Source organism: Neolamprologus brichardi, chromosome 12 (assembly GCF_056152115.1).
Source record: "Neolamprologus brichardi isolate AB-2024 chromosome 12, ASM5615211v1, whole genome shotgun sequence".
In the NCBI taxonomy this organism is placed as follows: domain Eukaryota; kingdom Metazoa; phylum Chordata; class Actinopteri; order Cichliformes; family Cichlidae; genus Neolamprologus; species Neolamprologus brichardi.
In genome coordinates, this window is record NC_142115.1 from 38,273,683 (window position 1) to 38,287,500 (window position 13,818).

Consider the following 13,818-nt stretch of genomic DNA (forward strand, 5'->3'; position numbering starts at 1 on the left):
CATAGCGTGTCTTTGTCCTGTCTTCCTCCCCTCACCTGTTAAAAGGGAGTTTTTAACAAACAGGACTTCATGTTGGCATACTAACTGAAGTTTGTGTCAAGATGGATGATTTCTGTTGAATAATGAGTCATTAAAGCAGGAGGGTAGGTCAGATTACAAGGTTCAGCTGGTGAGGCGAGAGGTGAAACTGAGTGCATTTCATGCTGACACTCACACACAAAGTAGATCGACTAATTTATAGGTGAGAAGTTAATCATGTTTGCTTGCAACTATAAAATTGTCTCTGCAAAAAGAGGAACAGTCTCTTGCAGGGTGTGGGTCTGGTGTTCCAGACGAGAAGTCTGTCAGAATCCCCCATCAGCCTACGTCTATTGCAGCATCACTAAGGGAGGATTCAGGGTCACCTGGTCCAGCCCTAACTATATGCTTTAGCAAAAAGGAAAGTTTGAAGCCTAATCTTGAAAGTAGAGATAGTGTCTGTCTCCTGAATCCAAACTGGAAGCTGGTTCCACAGAAGAGGGGCCTGAAAACTGAAGGCTCTCCCTCCCATTCTACTTTTAAATACTCTAGGAACAACAAGTAGGCCTGCAGAGCGAGAGCGAAGTGCTCTAATCTGTCCCTTCTGCACTTTCATGCTCAGTATGTCCGATTATTCCAAAATGGATTAAATTTATTTAATCTCCTCAAAGTCCTACAAACAACACCCCATAATGAAAAAATGAAATTCTTGCAATTTTATTAAAATTCAAAAATGGAAATATAACATATATAAGATTTGGCTGCCTTTGCCATCAAAGCTGTGCGTTTTGTTTCACCTGATCATCAGTAATATGTTTCTACCTGACTGGAGTCCACCTGAGCTCAGTTCACTTGAATGGACACGGTTTGGACAGGGACGCTCCCGTCTATAGGTGACAGTCATCATGTCAGAGCACAAACTAGACCTTGAAGTCCAAGGAGTTGTGTGCAAACCTCTGAGACAGGATTGTACCGAGGCCCAGATGTGGGGGAGGGACCAGAAGAAAGGCTGATATTGGCTCTGATATGATTATTATCATATTATTAACAAGGAAGGACAGTTCTCACTGTTGAGTCGAGTGAACAGTTAGAGCAGGAGATATCGGTGTGATAAAGTTCCTAACTGTGCCAAACAAACTGGTACAGATTAAACGTGACACACAGTCTTCCCTCATCTTTGACCATATTATTGAAAGGATGCAAGAGCTCTCTGAGACGACTATGTGGATTTGCACAAACGTTCCACTTTCAGACTGAATGCTGTCATTGATCCGGGGTGAGGGATTAGCAGATCGCTGGTTAAAAGGAGCCACTCAGACCACTGAATGAATGCAGTTTACGTCTCTGTTCAGGAAAAGTACCATCAGGGGTAAAGACAGCAGAAAATCTGCTCAGTGATCAAAGAGGTTGTTAAAGTGAATTGTTAAATGTTGTCATTTTAATGTTACCACCTCCACATTGTTACAAACTCTGTTTGTCTGGGTTCTGTAGGCTGTAGTGTTTTATCACAAGCACACATGAAGGTTTGTTTGATGTTGCTTCCTACTTTTATGATTCTTTTGGTGAGCAGGAGGTCACACACACACACACACACACACACACACACACACACACACACACTCTTTTACGGTGGGAGGTGCTTTTGCTGTGATGTGTACTGTAATTGTCATGTCAATAAAAAGGTAACGAGGAAGCTGCTCTTTGAAGGATTTGGGCTGGAGACAGGTGATGAGCATTATGCTCCACCGCCTGGTTCTGACCAAACCTCTCCCTCGTTAGCGAGTAAAAAACGGTTGGAGATGTTCTGTTATGTGTTGTGTTCTTCATGAGGAAGAAGTCTCTAAACTATCGGGGCTTGTGGAAACACATGTAGCCGGTCTGGCCTAAAACTGTGATTGCTGTTAGTTCTCTGCGTTGTGTTGTGCAAATGACCAGAGGAGTCAGCTCTCACTTTGCCAGCTGGATGGATTTATTCTCCCAGAACTGTTTAAAATAAAAACAACAGTACAGCGACTTCACTTCACTGGACTTCTGCATGAACACCTTCAAGGGAGAGAGAAGGATAGCGGCCCACATGTGAAGCCACCTGCATGCTCCTATGCTCTCATCTGAGATTGGCTAACTAGCATGTTACAATAAAGCGCTGTACTCGACAGAAAAACTAATTCACACTAAAACATCGAACAGAACTGTGAGACAAAATGCACAAAGGGGACGAGCAGTGTTTGAATTACTTTTAGTTACTTTAACTGTGTTTATTCGCTCTGTAACTGAGAACACTAGCGTACGCTCACCTCTCCTCAGCGCGGCCTCTAGGCGACTGAGGAAAATAGCGCGCAGCTACAGGAAGTGACTTCATGGGAAGTCAAAGGTCACACAAACAAAATAAAAGCTCCCAAAATATAAATACAGAAAATAAACATATATAAATAAACACATATACATAACCAATACTGACAAAGCAAGATAACACTGCAGGATGGATCTTTGGTGAAATATAAATTATTTTTTAATACACCCGTTACACACAGACCCAACAGAGGTAATTCCACAGGATTCACATCAGGAGGTGAATGAATCTGCATGTGGTCAGAAATAAACCGTCCTGAGAATAAAGAGAGTCGATGTTCAGGCCCAGAGTAAAGATGTGAAACATCTTTGTAGCGAGTGGATCCTGAAACACGCCGGCTAAAACAAACAGATCCCATCAGACGGATGAATCTGGCTGCAGGTTCATCTGTAGCATCATCTGAGAATGAAAACCAGCCACGAGAAGAGCTTTGAGCCACGCTGCAGGTCACTGTGAATCAGCACAGATGGAAACATGAACACTCAGTAACATGATGCATTGATCTGCCTGATTCTTCTCTTCCTCCAGAATCTGTTTTCATCAACAGAAACACGAGTTCCTGCCACAAACTGGGAGGTGAGCGTGTCACCATGAAGTCCTGTTTCCACTCGTCCTCCTGGCAGTGGGCAGTAATCGCTCCGATGAGTTTCTCTAACGATCAGCTGACACAGGAGGAAACGTTCCCACAGAGAGCGCAGTGACGTCTATCTAAGCTGGAGACTCCTGAGAGTCATCAGGAAAAACATGTGACAGAAAATCAGCTGCAAAGAAAAAACATTTTTATATCTGAAGGATAAAAATCTGAACCGACTTGATCACAGATCATGGCTTTGATTCATAACACACATGCTACACATCACACATCCAAATCATTGGATCCAGATGTTCCAGGTGTATAAAACCAGCACCTAGGCATGCAGACTGCTTCTGCACAGGCAGGTTTCAGGACGAGACTCTGTGTCATTCACAGCTGCAGCAACAACAACAACAGTGACGACGATCTTGATGCTGCGGTGACCTTTCTGTCGAGGTGACTCCAGCTCCTCAGACCCAGCGTGCTACTAGGGAGAGCGTGATGAGGTAAATAATCCGACTGCCCTGCCAGCCAGAGTCGGATGCTTCAGGTTCCTGGGGATTAACATCAGTGAGGATCTGAGCTGAATAAGTCACATGGATGTGATCACAAAAGCAGCGAGACAGCGGCTCCTCTTTCCACGGAGGCTGAGGCGGTGTGTCCTGTCAGAATACTGACCAACTTCTACTAATGCACCATCGACATTATTCTGTCTGACTGTATCACGACCTGGTACGGCAGCTATAACGCTCTATGGAGGCTGGTCAGATCAGCACAGCGTATCTCCAGGTCCGAGCTGTCAGCCATCCAGGACCTCCACAGGCAGCGCTGCAGGAGGACGCCCAGAGGATCCTCTCTGGTCCCAGCACAGCCTCACACTCTTCATGTGATACAGGAGCGTCCACACCCACAGCAGCAGATTCAGGGACAGTTTCTACTTACAAGCCATCAGGACACTGACCTGCTGAAATATTGGACAGTTTATATCACACACTGTATATATCACTGACTCTGCACTACAGCGGCTACAATAATTTTAGTAATCTGTATTTATTTATCTTACTCTTTTTTTATATTTTTCATTTATATTTGTCTGATTTTTATCTGGATGTTACTGTAGTTTTGTGCGATTTAGTTGTTTTTTCTTTAACGTTGAGGAGGCTCTGAGCCAAATAAACACTGAAACGTCTTTAATGACTGTGTCTACTGATGTTTTTAAAGATGTTATATAAATGATCTTCTCTTGTATCGTGACCCAGAATGGCCTGACTCAAGAGGTCACAGTGGATTCTGTGGAACAGAGAAATAAAACCATTGGGTGTGTCAGTTTATTGGGTAGTTCAGTTGAGTTCATTATTTGCACATGTAATTCCAACTAAAAAAACACAGTGTTTTCATAATCCTGCTGCTCCTGTCGTGTATATAAAGGCAGGAGTTTCTGTCAGAGATCAGCAGCGTTCAGCCGTCCAGAAGACTTCATCCAGCCACACAGCGTCTCTGCACACTCGTAAGTCGCTCTGCATCCGTTTTATTTCATTCTGCTGTAAAATGCCACCCTGCAGCTGAGCCTCTAATTAACATGTTCTCATTGAAACAGTCATCTTCATGTTTTCCAGAATAGCATTTGATTCACAATACTTTTGTTTTATAGAGGTGCTGCAGGTATTATTAATGATGCCATTACAAATGTCCTGCAGAATTATTGTTATTAGTTAGTCTTTTAAGCCCATTGCTGATTTCTCTCCATTTTTGTCTCTGTGTGTTTCCTTTAACTTTGTTAATGCAGGAACTCAAAATGCCCGAGTACATCACTGAACTCCAAGTGTCTTGGAATCAAGAGGATGAGGAGTCTTTCAGTAAGGAAGGCTTCAGTAAAATTCCTGTTAATCTAAACCAAGAAGCTGGAGGAAACATCATCTACCTTTGGTACAAGAAAGGCATGGGCCCAGGAATCTCCACCATTCAATTTTCATTCAGCCAAGAGATGACCAGGGGCCTGCTCGAAGCAAGATATACAAAGATCGATAAAAACCTCAATGAGGGAGCAGGTGGAGACAAAATCTACCTGTGGTACTCCAAGTCTGACAGGAATGTTCCCATCGTGGACATTGATGCCACTGAAGATGCAAAAACTGAAGCTCAGAAGTTTAAAGACTGGGAGAGACTGGCCTGTGACCTGAACCGCACTGCTGGAGGAAACCTGATCTACCTGTTTGTGAAGAGGGAGAAACCAACCTACATCTCTGGGATCAAGGCCACTATTGACCGCAGTGGAGATGGGGACAACTTCAACAATGGCTACATCCGAGTGGATGAAAACACCAACAGGGGTGCAAAGGTGGAAGGTAGTCCTGCGCCTACCATCTTCCTCTGGTACCGCCTGAGCACTTACCCCAAGGATGCCTTCAGAGATCTGAAAGTCTCCACAAACCAGAGCGAATATGAAAAGTATAAAAAAGAGGGCTACCTGCTGGTGAACCAGGACCTGAACGAGGGGACCAGAGGAAACAACGTGTACCTGTGGTACATGAAAGACAACAGCAAAAACCCCATCAAGGCCGTCACTGTGATCACCAACCAAGAAGCTGTGGGGCCGTACCAGAATGCCAGGGTCAACGTCATCCAAGAGAGCCTCAACACCGGCAACAACGGTGTTCCCATTTATGTGTGTTTTCAGTGAGGGTAACCATGGTAACAGAGCTGAGCATGCTCACTGAGCAGAAAGATGTTTCTGTTAAAATGGTTTGATGATGGTTTTTCTTTCCTTTCTGTAATGATCTTCAATCACTGTGATCTCAGACCAGCGATCATTGATCCAATCAATCTGATTGATTAGCTCTGTATCACTTTATTCTGATGATTGTCTCTGTTTCAATAAAGTCTCTTTAGCATCTGAAATCTGTGTCGTGTGTCAAAGCTTCATATGACGCTTGTTAACAGAATAAAGTGAGCTGAGCAGGATCAATACATGACTTCATTTATCAGAAACCTGAGCTCACTGTGTGGACACTTTAATAACATCAGTATTATCTGTGGTAGCAGTAGTATTAATGGGTTTGTTGCAAAGCAGAAATCTCAGTAAATCCTATTGTACGGACAAAGTGAGATCCAGATTATTCATCAGGTTTGATACGTGTTATTATTTCTGCACACTTTGTGCTACAGTAACCAGCTGGGTGACGCTGAGCTCTTCCAGCCTGCGGGGCTGTTTAGTGCCAATATTTGTGGGACTTCTTCACAGTGAAGAATTCCTCTGTAACAAACACCTCACATAATAAAATCATTTCACGTGCTTAGAAAGACGACTGTACCTTCCTTTGAACAGTGGGGGGTGTAACTGGGCACAGATGTTTGATGAACCCTCACCTGATGTGACGGTCAGAGTTCTTCCTTTTTTCCATAATCAATCATTAACCGATACTAACTTATTTCATTAGTCAGAGGGTGGCTTGTCATTTCTGTTGTAGTTTTTTAGATTGGCCACTAGGGGGACATCCCGCGCTAAACAGGCACAGGGTTAGGCGAGTGAGACTGGCAGCTCCAGATAAAAAAGAGAAACTGGAGGCTGCTGTAGCTAGGCTAAACAAAATGTCAGCAGTGTGGAACAGCCAACTCCGGCAGAACTCACAAAACGACACAGCTTTGCGATCTCCCCAGCATGCAGAGTCTGATGTCGAGGCCTTCCCTATAGATGGTATGCTTTTAAAATTGTTTTAAAGCTGAATCACAATGTCATTGTCCTCTTATCTTCAAAACACCAGTTTATACTCCTGAATGTCATCTTGTTGTGATTTTTCTTCTGTCGATTCCAGAGACTCTGTGAGGCCACTATTACAAGGCAAGTTCGAAATTCTTGGAATTTCAGATTTTACATGGTATAAATGGTAAATGGCCTGTATTTGTACAGCGCTTTATTAGTCCCTAAGGACCCCAAAGTGCTTTACACATTCAGTCATCCACCCATTCACACATAATTCACACACTGGTGATGGCAGCTACATATACAAATATCAAATATATGTGACAGGCAAAAACTAGCAAACACTTTTAGCAGTTAGAACAACTTATACATGCAGAATGTTTCACCATCACTTATGGATATATTAGTTTTTCGCCTCTCACTGCTTAAGACATTAATCTTTCTAGAATTGTTCTTTGAAACAGATGCGACCTCACAAAAGATATTAGCTATGCTGTCAGACCGGAGCTGTTAATGAACTCCGTGAGGAGGTCAGAGCCATCCGCCATCCCTGCTGCAATGAATCGGTAGATGCTGGGGTACTGCCTCTGGATTTGCCCTTGCACAACATGGAGGAGCTAAACAATGCAGAGGCAGCTCTTCTATCACAAGAGGCCAATAAGGCAATGGTAAGTATATAAAGGTTATGTACACTTTGTAACTATAAAGTGTAATAGCTGTCAGATGTGATTTAAATACATAACAACGGCCTGTTGATTAAACACACAAGCACTTGCATACACATGTAAGACATGAGACACGCTAAATCGCTTAAAATGTGTCTATAGGTGAGACGCTTTGCCTTGATTGGAGGGACCACACTGGAGGTGCGAGTCCACCGTGTAATGGCTTATGCCATTACAAACGAGCTGGCCTCGGTACTCAACTGGGCAGGGAAAAAAACCAAGGACGAGACAGAGCAAAAAATGGCATTTAAAGATACAGCGCTGTGCAGATGCATATTTGGTAAGTTTTACGGTTTATTGTAGTTTTATGAGCCTAAAGTGAACAATAAAGGGATCAATTGATCTGCTGGGTGTGTTTCACATTTCCTATGTCCGGTTTTTGCTATATTACTTTGTCTTTCTTAATAACAAGACTTTCATGTCCGGTTAATCTGGAGATCTTTGGTCTTTGCCTTGTTTAATCCTCGGGTTGTAGTTGTACAGCCCGAGGACCCCATGTTTATTTTGTTTTAAAGGATACACGTTACACCATGCTAAGACTTATCACTTTTTCCGCTCATAGCTCTTTGGGAATCAAATGCGGCAGTTTGCAGATTTACGCCTGGTGACTAGATGGCCTGACGCAGCAGTTAGGGGCGAACTATGTCCGAGTTTGTCTTTGCACAAGCAGTGCAGAAATGGCTCCGATACGCCCCAGATCGTTTGGGTGGTGCAGGACGCACATCATGCATCCCCATCCCGGAGTAAAAATTACAAACTTCTGTGAAACGTATAAATGTAAACAGGAAACTGTCTTGTAATAAAGTATTTAGCAAACGAAACATGCCTATTGACCTTTTTTTGTTTATTTTTTTCTCTGTTACATCACATGCAATGCTTTCTTATTTTAGGATATTAATATTGACATGATACATTGTGAGACTTTTTTTTTTTTTATAAAGGGTGTCCAATTTGAGGAATAAGTACAATTATGTGTTTAGGTGGTTTAAGTATTGATGGAAACATGCAGTAGTTTAGTATTGGTTAAAATACCTATAAAGAGGTCGATTTCCAGTCATGATTTAACTGTTTTAATAAAAAGCAACTGCGAAAGAGGTGGAAAATCAACACCATAGCTCAACAGTGTTTCAATATCAGAATCTGACATTGTTTCAATGTCAACAGTATTAGAAAATATAACGTTGAATCAATGTCAGGTTTCAACATTGTTTCAACGTTAAAACCTGACGTTGTTTCAACGTTAAAAAAAGGTGCAAGAGTGACGTTAGGTCAACGTCACACCTCAACGTTGATTCAATGACATCGCCTGATATTGACTCAACATTGTTTCAATGTTTCCTTGCTATCTGGGTAAGGAGCTTGGAAAGAAAAGCGTCTGGACTTCTTTAAGTTGCTCGAAGATGTTTCATTCGAGAAGCTTCTTCAGTTCCAGGGTCACGCGGTGGAGAGTCCCAGATTAAAGCTTTGTGGGAGTAACCCACCCAGAGGGACAAAAGGACCCCCTAATGATCCTCTACCTAATCACATCAGCCAAGGTGTGAAAACAGGTGTGGGTCACAATCAGCCAGGGTTTGGGGTGAGCTCATTGTGAAACCTGGCCCCACCCTATCATCTCTTTTTCCTCTGTGAACGGACTGAGTGGACCATTTTGCATTAGTGTTCTGCTAATGTGTGCCGATTGGTTGTTTGGGACAGGATGTCCCTTGATGGCGCCCGTGAGACAGACGTCAGGAGGTTGTGGTGGCTGCAAGTGATGCAATCAGGAGGCAGCTGCTCGCCCCAAATCAACATGGAGGGCACTGTGATAAACTATAACACCTACAGCAACATGAGCGTGTCTGTGGAGACCAAACACTTTGTGTATCAGCTCTTTATTTTGGGGGGCACTGCCTCACTGCTGCCTCTGCTGGACACCAGAGGAACTGCAGCTCTGAGCACGCCATGCAGCTGCACGCACGGGGCGATCCGTGCTAACTCGCTAACGGAGATTTGCCGTGTTAATGCGGTTATGGCGTTAACGCCATTTTAACACTCACAGCACTATTTTTAATTTTGGGGGTTGTCTGATTTTGGGGTTTTCTCCGTATTATTCTCATTGGGTGCAGCTCGGTGCACGGTCACCCGTCTGACTGACGCCTACTGTCATCGTCCTGCTGGTGACTTTGAAACACTGAGGTCATGGATGACCTCTGTGACCCCGAGGTGCTTACATCAGGGCTGAAGGATGAAGAGATCCTTAGCCCGAGTCATCAGAGTAAAACCAGCTGCAGTGCACCATGGGTAGTCTGCTGGTTCCGGGTTTATGAGGAGCGATCACACTACACCCGTCCGTATGTGACGACTCCTAATCTATGAGCTTTTCCCTTTAGTGTCACAGACACTGATTAGCCCGGGTCAAAGGTCAGCTGTTTTAATGAAAGCCTGCAGTAGGGGGGGGGGGGGTCTAGAGATTTTGACTATGCCGCTCTACCGCGATAGCGCATGTTGATGGTGTCATCAAGCTGCGCCTGATTTGGTCGAAAGTAGGGCAGGGCGATAGGACCAAAAATATTTATCTCGATATCGATTTGAAAATTGGCGATAACGATATAACTGATGATATAATTGATGCGAGACAAAAGGCAACTCCACAACTTTGCTAGCGCAAAAAAACCATCCATTTATTTTCACTTAAACAAGCAGCTGTTTTATGTGCATTAAAGCTATATAAACATTTAACAGTGCAAATGCAAATTCCTTGCTGAAAGTTTAACCAAAAGGCATCTCCAGTAGAAATGTGCTGACATATCCTGAGCATAACCACGTATAATATCCACACAAGTTAAAAAGAGCTGCTTTGCAATATTAAACTGCAGTGTGCCAAATAAAAAAGTCAAACACATATTTTTCAGACCATAAGGTGCACGGGATTATAAGACACAAGAAACAAAGCAGTCAGAGAAATCAAACTTTATTCAACTCGTTCTTCTTGCTTCCTCCACTTCTGTACCATTGATTCATTAATGCTGTATTCTATCACAGCTGCTCTATTCCCATGTTGTTGCAGTATATTAATGACTAACCTCGTATTGTGGATGGATTATCTCAGTTGTTCTCCTGACTGAAGTTTGGTCCGTTTACAGCATCCTGCCATGTGATTGCATTTGTCTCTAACCACCAGAATCCCTCACGTTAACTTTTATCGTGTGGAATAAAGTTAGCGTTCATCCTCCAGCTTCACTGTGCTAATGTTATGCTAACATAGCTGTGTTGCTAGCGATCACGTAGCACAACATTATATAGCAGCTAGCCCAACTTCAGTAACCCTACAAACGTCACTGCTGTTTAGTTTTCTGTCTTCATTTATGTTGAAGTGACAGCAGAGCTGTATGTTTGAGTTTTTCAGAAATCTCTCAGTCAGAACATGCTATATCATGTTTAGGTGGAAGCTAGCGAGCTAACTTCCTGCTAACTTCTAACTCTGTTAAATGTAATAAATCCTGTTTTCATGGATTTTTAACTCTTAGTGTTCGTTTGACTTTGGAACCTGAAGGGGACGGAGTTTAGGACCCAGATTACTCCGCGAGGCTCCTGACTACGGTAGCTGTAATGTTCCAACGATCCATCAGGCGGTGCGGCTTCGTAGCTTAGCAAAGTCGCACTAAAACATTTTTGTCACATTTTTTAGCGCCGTGTACATAAAATCGGTTCGAGGTCAGTAAGCACAACCAGAATTCATACATAAGGCGCACTCTCGATTTTTGAGACAATTCAAGGATTTTAAGTGTGTAAAATACGTTATACAGAAGAAAAGAATATATCGTATATATATCGTTACTGCACACGCTTCAAATTACACCGTGATATGGATCTTAGGCCATATCGCTCAGCCCTACTCTGCAGCAGGTCGTGTGCCGTCGCGCCATGATCAGAGTGATGCGATATCGGCGCTCCGATCGCGTTTCTCTAACATCATCACAGATCTGTGTCCATCTACAGAGACGAGGATGAAAACAGTCGGCCATGTTTGGTTTTCTCCGCGGAGCCGTTCACGCCCCACGATGATGTTTATTAATCACACGGTTATGAAACAATAACCTGAAGCTGCAGAGCGCCGCGTCACAGTCGCACACACGTGAGAGTTCCCAGAGTTCAGTTCTGCGCCGTCAAACCTGTCAGCGCACGGCTCTTCAAACTTCCTGTATCCAGATTACTTCCCGTGACGTGCCGTAAGCTTCGCCAACGTGCTGCCGTGTCAGGAGGCCGCAGCTGCTCGCCGTGGCTCTTAAAGCTCCGCCTCCAGGCTCGCAGCTTCACCTGTCAGTCGCAGTGGCTGCTGTAGCTAGGCAACCAAGCACCTCCAGGCTGCAGCAGCTGCTGTCAACCTCCTGGAGGAGGCGCTGAGAGAGAAACGGATCAGATCAGAGTTTGTGGCGTCGGTACAATCAATAATTTACACTGATCGATTATCTATCGCTACAACCAGCATGCAAACTCCACCCCCTCCTCATTAAACAGCAGCTTTTCAAGTTCATCTGAGAGACTCAAAACAGGAAGGGGTGTGGCCAGATGTTAAGCAAGGATAAGACTTTCAAATTAAGAGCATGAAGGTTCAGTGTAAACACACTTGAGTGTGCAACACGTTTCTGCAAAATGTCCTCATAATTTTATCACATCAGCTTCACACGACAGCAGAAAGAGCGCAGAACACGCTGACACACGGCAGTACTCTGATTACTCTGAGGCCTTTAATGTAATCTGATAATAAATATGAATATTAATAAGAAAACATATATTACAATATTCATCCATGACAAATAAACAGGACGACTCAGATTACAATCCTGAACTCACGAGGAAAAACTGCAGGATGATGACATCATGAAGCGTCACGCAACAGGTGACTCACCTGCACGCGTCCGTGTGAGGCGGCGTCCAGCAGCCGGAGGCAGGCGGCGCTTTCATCCATCAGCTGCCGTCTGAGCGAATCACAGAGCTCCGAGTCCGCGGAGACGTCAACCATCAGCCGCAGCAAGCAACGCAGCAACACGTCGACACGACACGCCATCCTGACGAGGGGAAACACGCGAGCACGTCATACGGACGGTCCAACGCCATCAGGACAGGAAGTAAGAAAAAGCTTCAAACTTGCAGCCATGGGTGAGCCGTTACCGTGGCCACGCCGCTCTGGTCGTCTTCTGCAGCGCCTCCAGCATCCTCAGCCGGTTCGCCTCCTCAGGTGGGTCTCTGACCTCCAGGTACCCGAGCACCACCCGCTCTAGCCGCCACAGGTGTCTGCACACAGCCACGCCCACCCTGCACACACACACACACACACAGGTGTGTATTCATACCCTTGTGGGGACATCTCATTGACATGTGCTTTTCTTAGCTGCTTCCAGTAACCATCAAACATGAACGCCAACCCGACTGTAACACTAAAACCACAGTTTGGCTTCAGACTCGCCGGGATTCATGCAGCTGGAAAACATTCAAACTGTTCTGAGATCAGATTGAAGCAGCGGCGCCCCCTGCTGTGCAGGCAGAACAACAACGAGCTCTGAAGTCTGATTATCTACAAATTCATAAAAGACTTTTCTGTTTTAATCACAGCTGAGTCATCAAAGCACGACTGACAACATTTAATTAAAACTGACAAAAATGAATCATTACAGACGCTAAAAAATAAATACACGCATTTATCATTTCTACATTATTTAATAAACAATTAAATGTATTATAAGTGGGTTTAATATTTACATACAATTCTAAATGTTTTCCTATAGTAACAGGTAAAAATACATTATTAAAATATACCACTTCACAGTAATTAATGTAACATGCAGCTTATATTAAATATGAAATCATGAAATTATGATTAAATATATTTAAAGTAAAATGAAACAAATTACTCATAATTTAATGTGATGAGCCATATATAGTATAGATATAAAAATATACAAATAATTAAAAATTAAAATGTTTATAATTTGTCATTCATAATTATACAAAAATACAAATGATGATTTATTAAAAACATTTTAGACACAATCAATATAAACTTTAACTTTAGTACAATATCGTAAACTTGTAATAAATAACAATAAATGTGATCATTATCATGAACAGATAATTAATATTAATAAAGAGTTTGTTTAATGTGTCACATTTTCATCCAGATAAATTAAATCACTGATGCTTCCATAGTAACCAAAGGTCAAAGGTCAAACCCACCTGTCGATGTACGCCGGCAGAGCAGCAGCATAGACGCGCCGTAGCACCACCTTGTTCTCCGCCTCCATGTGGGTCAGCATGAGACGCAGCACGTCGTCATGGCGACACGGCTTCCTGCGGGAGGAGGTGGAAGAGGAGGGGGGCTTTTCCAGAACCACCAGCAGGTCCAAAAGGCAGGACAGGACCAGCTGGGTGGGAGGGGGCGGAGTCAGTGACAGGTCATCAGACAGAGACAGAG

General features: G+C 43.6%; 2 protein-coding genes across 3 annotated transcripts in view; one reads left to right on the top strand and one right to left on the bottom strand.

Moving 5' to 3' along the window:
- Positions 1 to 4,737: 4,737 nt before the first annotated feature.
- LOC118453656 (uncharacterized) lies at positions 4,738 to 5,622 on the top strand. Its single transcript, XM_035904446.1, has one exon. It carries the CDS (start codon positions 4,738 to 4,740, stop codon positions 5,620 to 5,622), a length of 885 nt encoding a protein of 294 aa, XP_035760339.1.
- Positions 5,623 to 9,612: 3,990 nt separating this feature from the next.
- Positions 9,613 to 13,818, bottom strand: part of tti2 (TELO2 interacting protein 2) — a 10,977-nt gene continuing 6,771 nt past the window's right edge. The window contains exons 7-10 of one of the 2 annotated variants that reach the window (XM_087849578.1): positions 13,581 to 13,768; positions 12,519 to 12,662; positions 12,256 to 12,415; positions 9,613 to 11,746 (exon numbers count right to left, since the gene is read on the bottom strand). In XM_087849578.1, coding sequence (XP_087705704.1) covers positions 11,660 to 11,746; positions 12,256 to 12,415; positions 12,519 to 12,662; positions 13,581 to 13,768 — 579 coding nt within the window. In that variant the 3' untranslated portion in view covers positions 9,613 to 11,659. The remainder of the gene's footprint in view (positions 11,747 to 12,255; positions 12,416 to 12,518; positions 12,663 to 13,580; positions 13,769 to 13,818) is intronic. The other variant, XM_087849577.1, reaches the window with a different exon arrangement.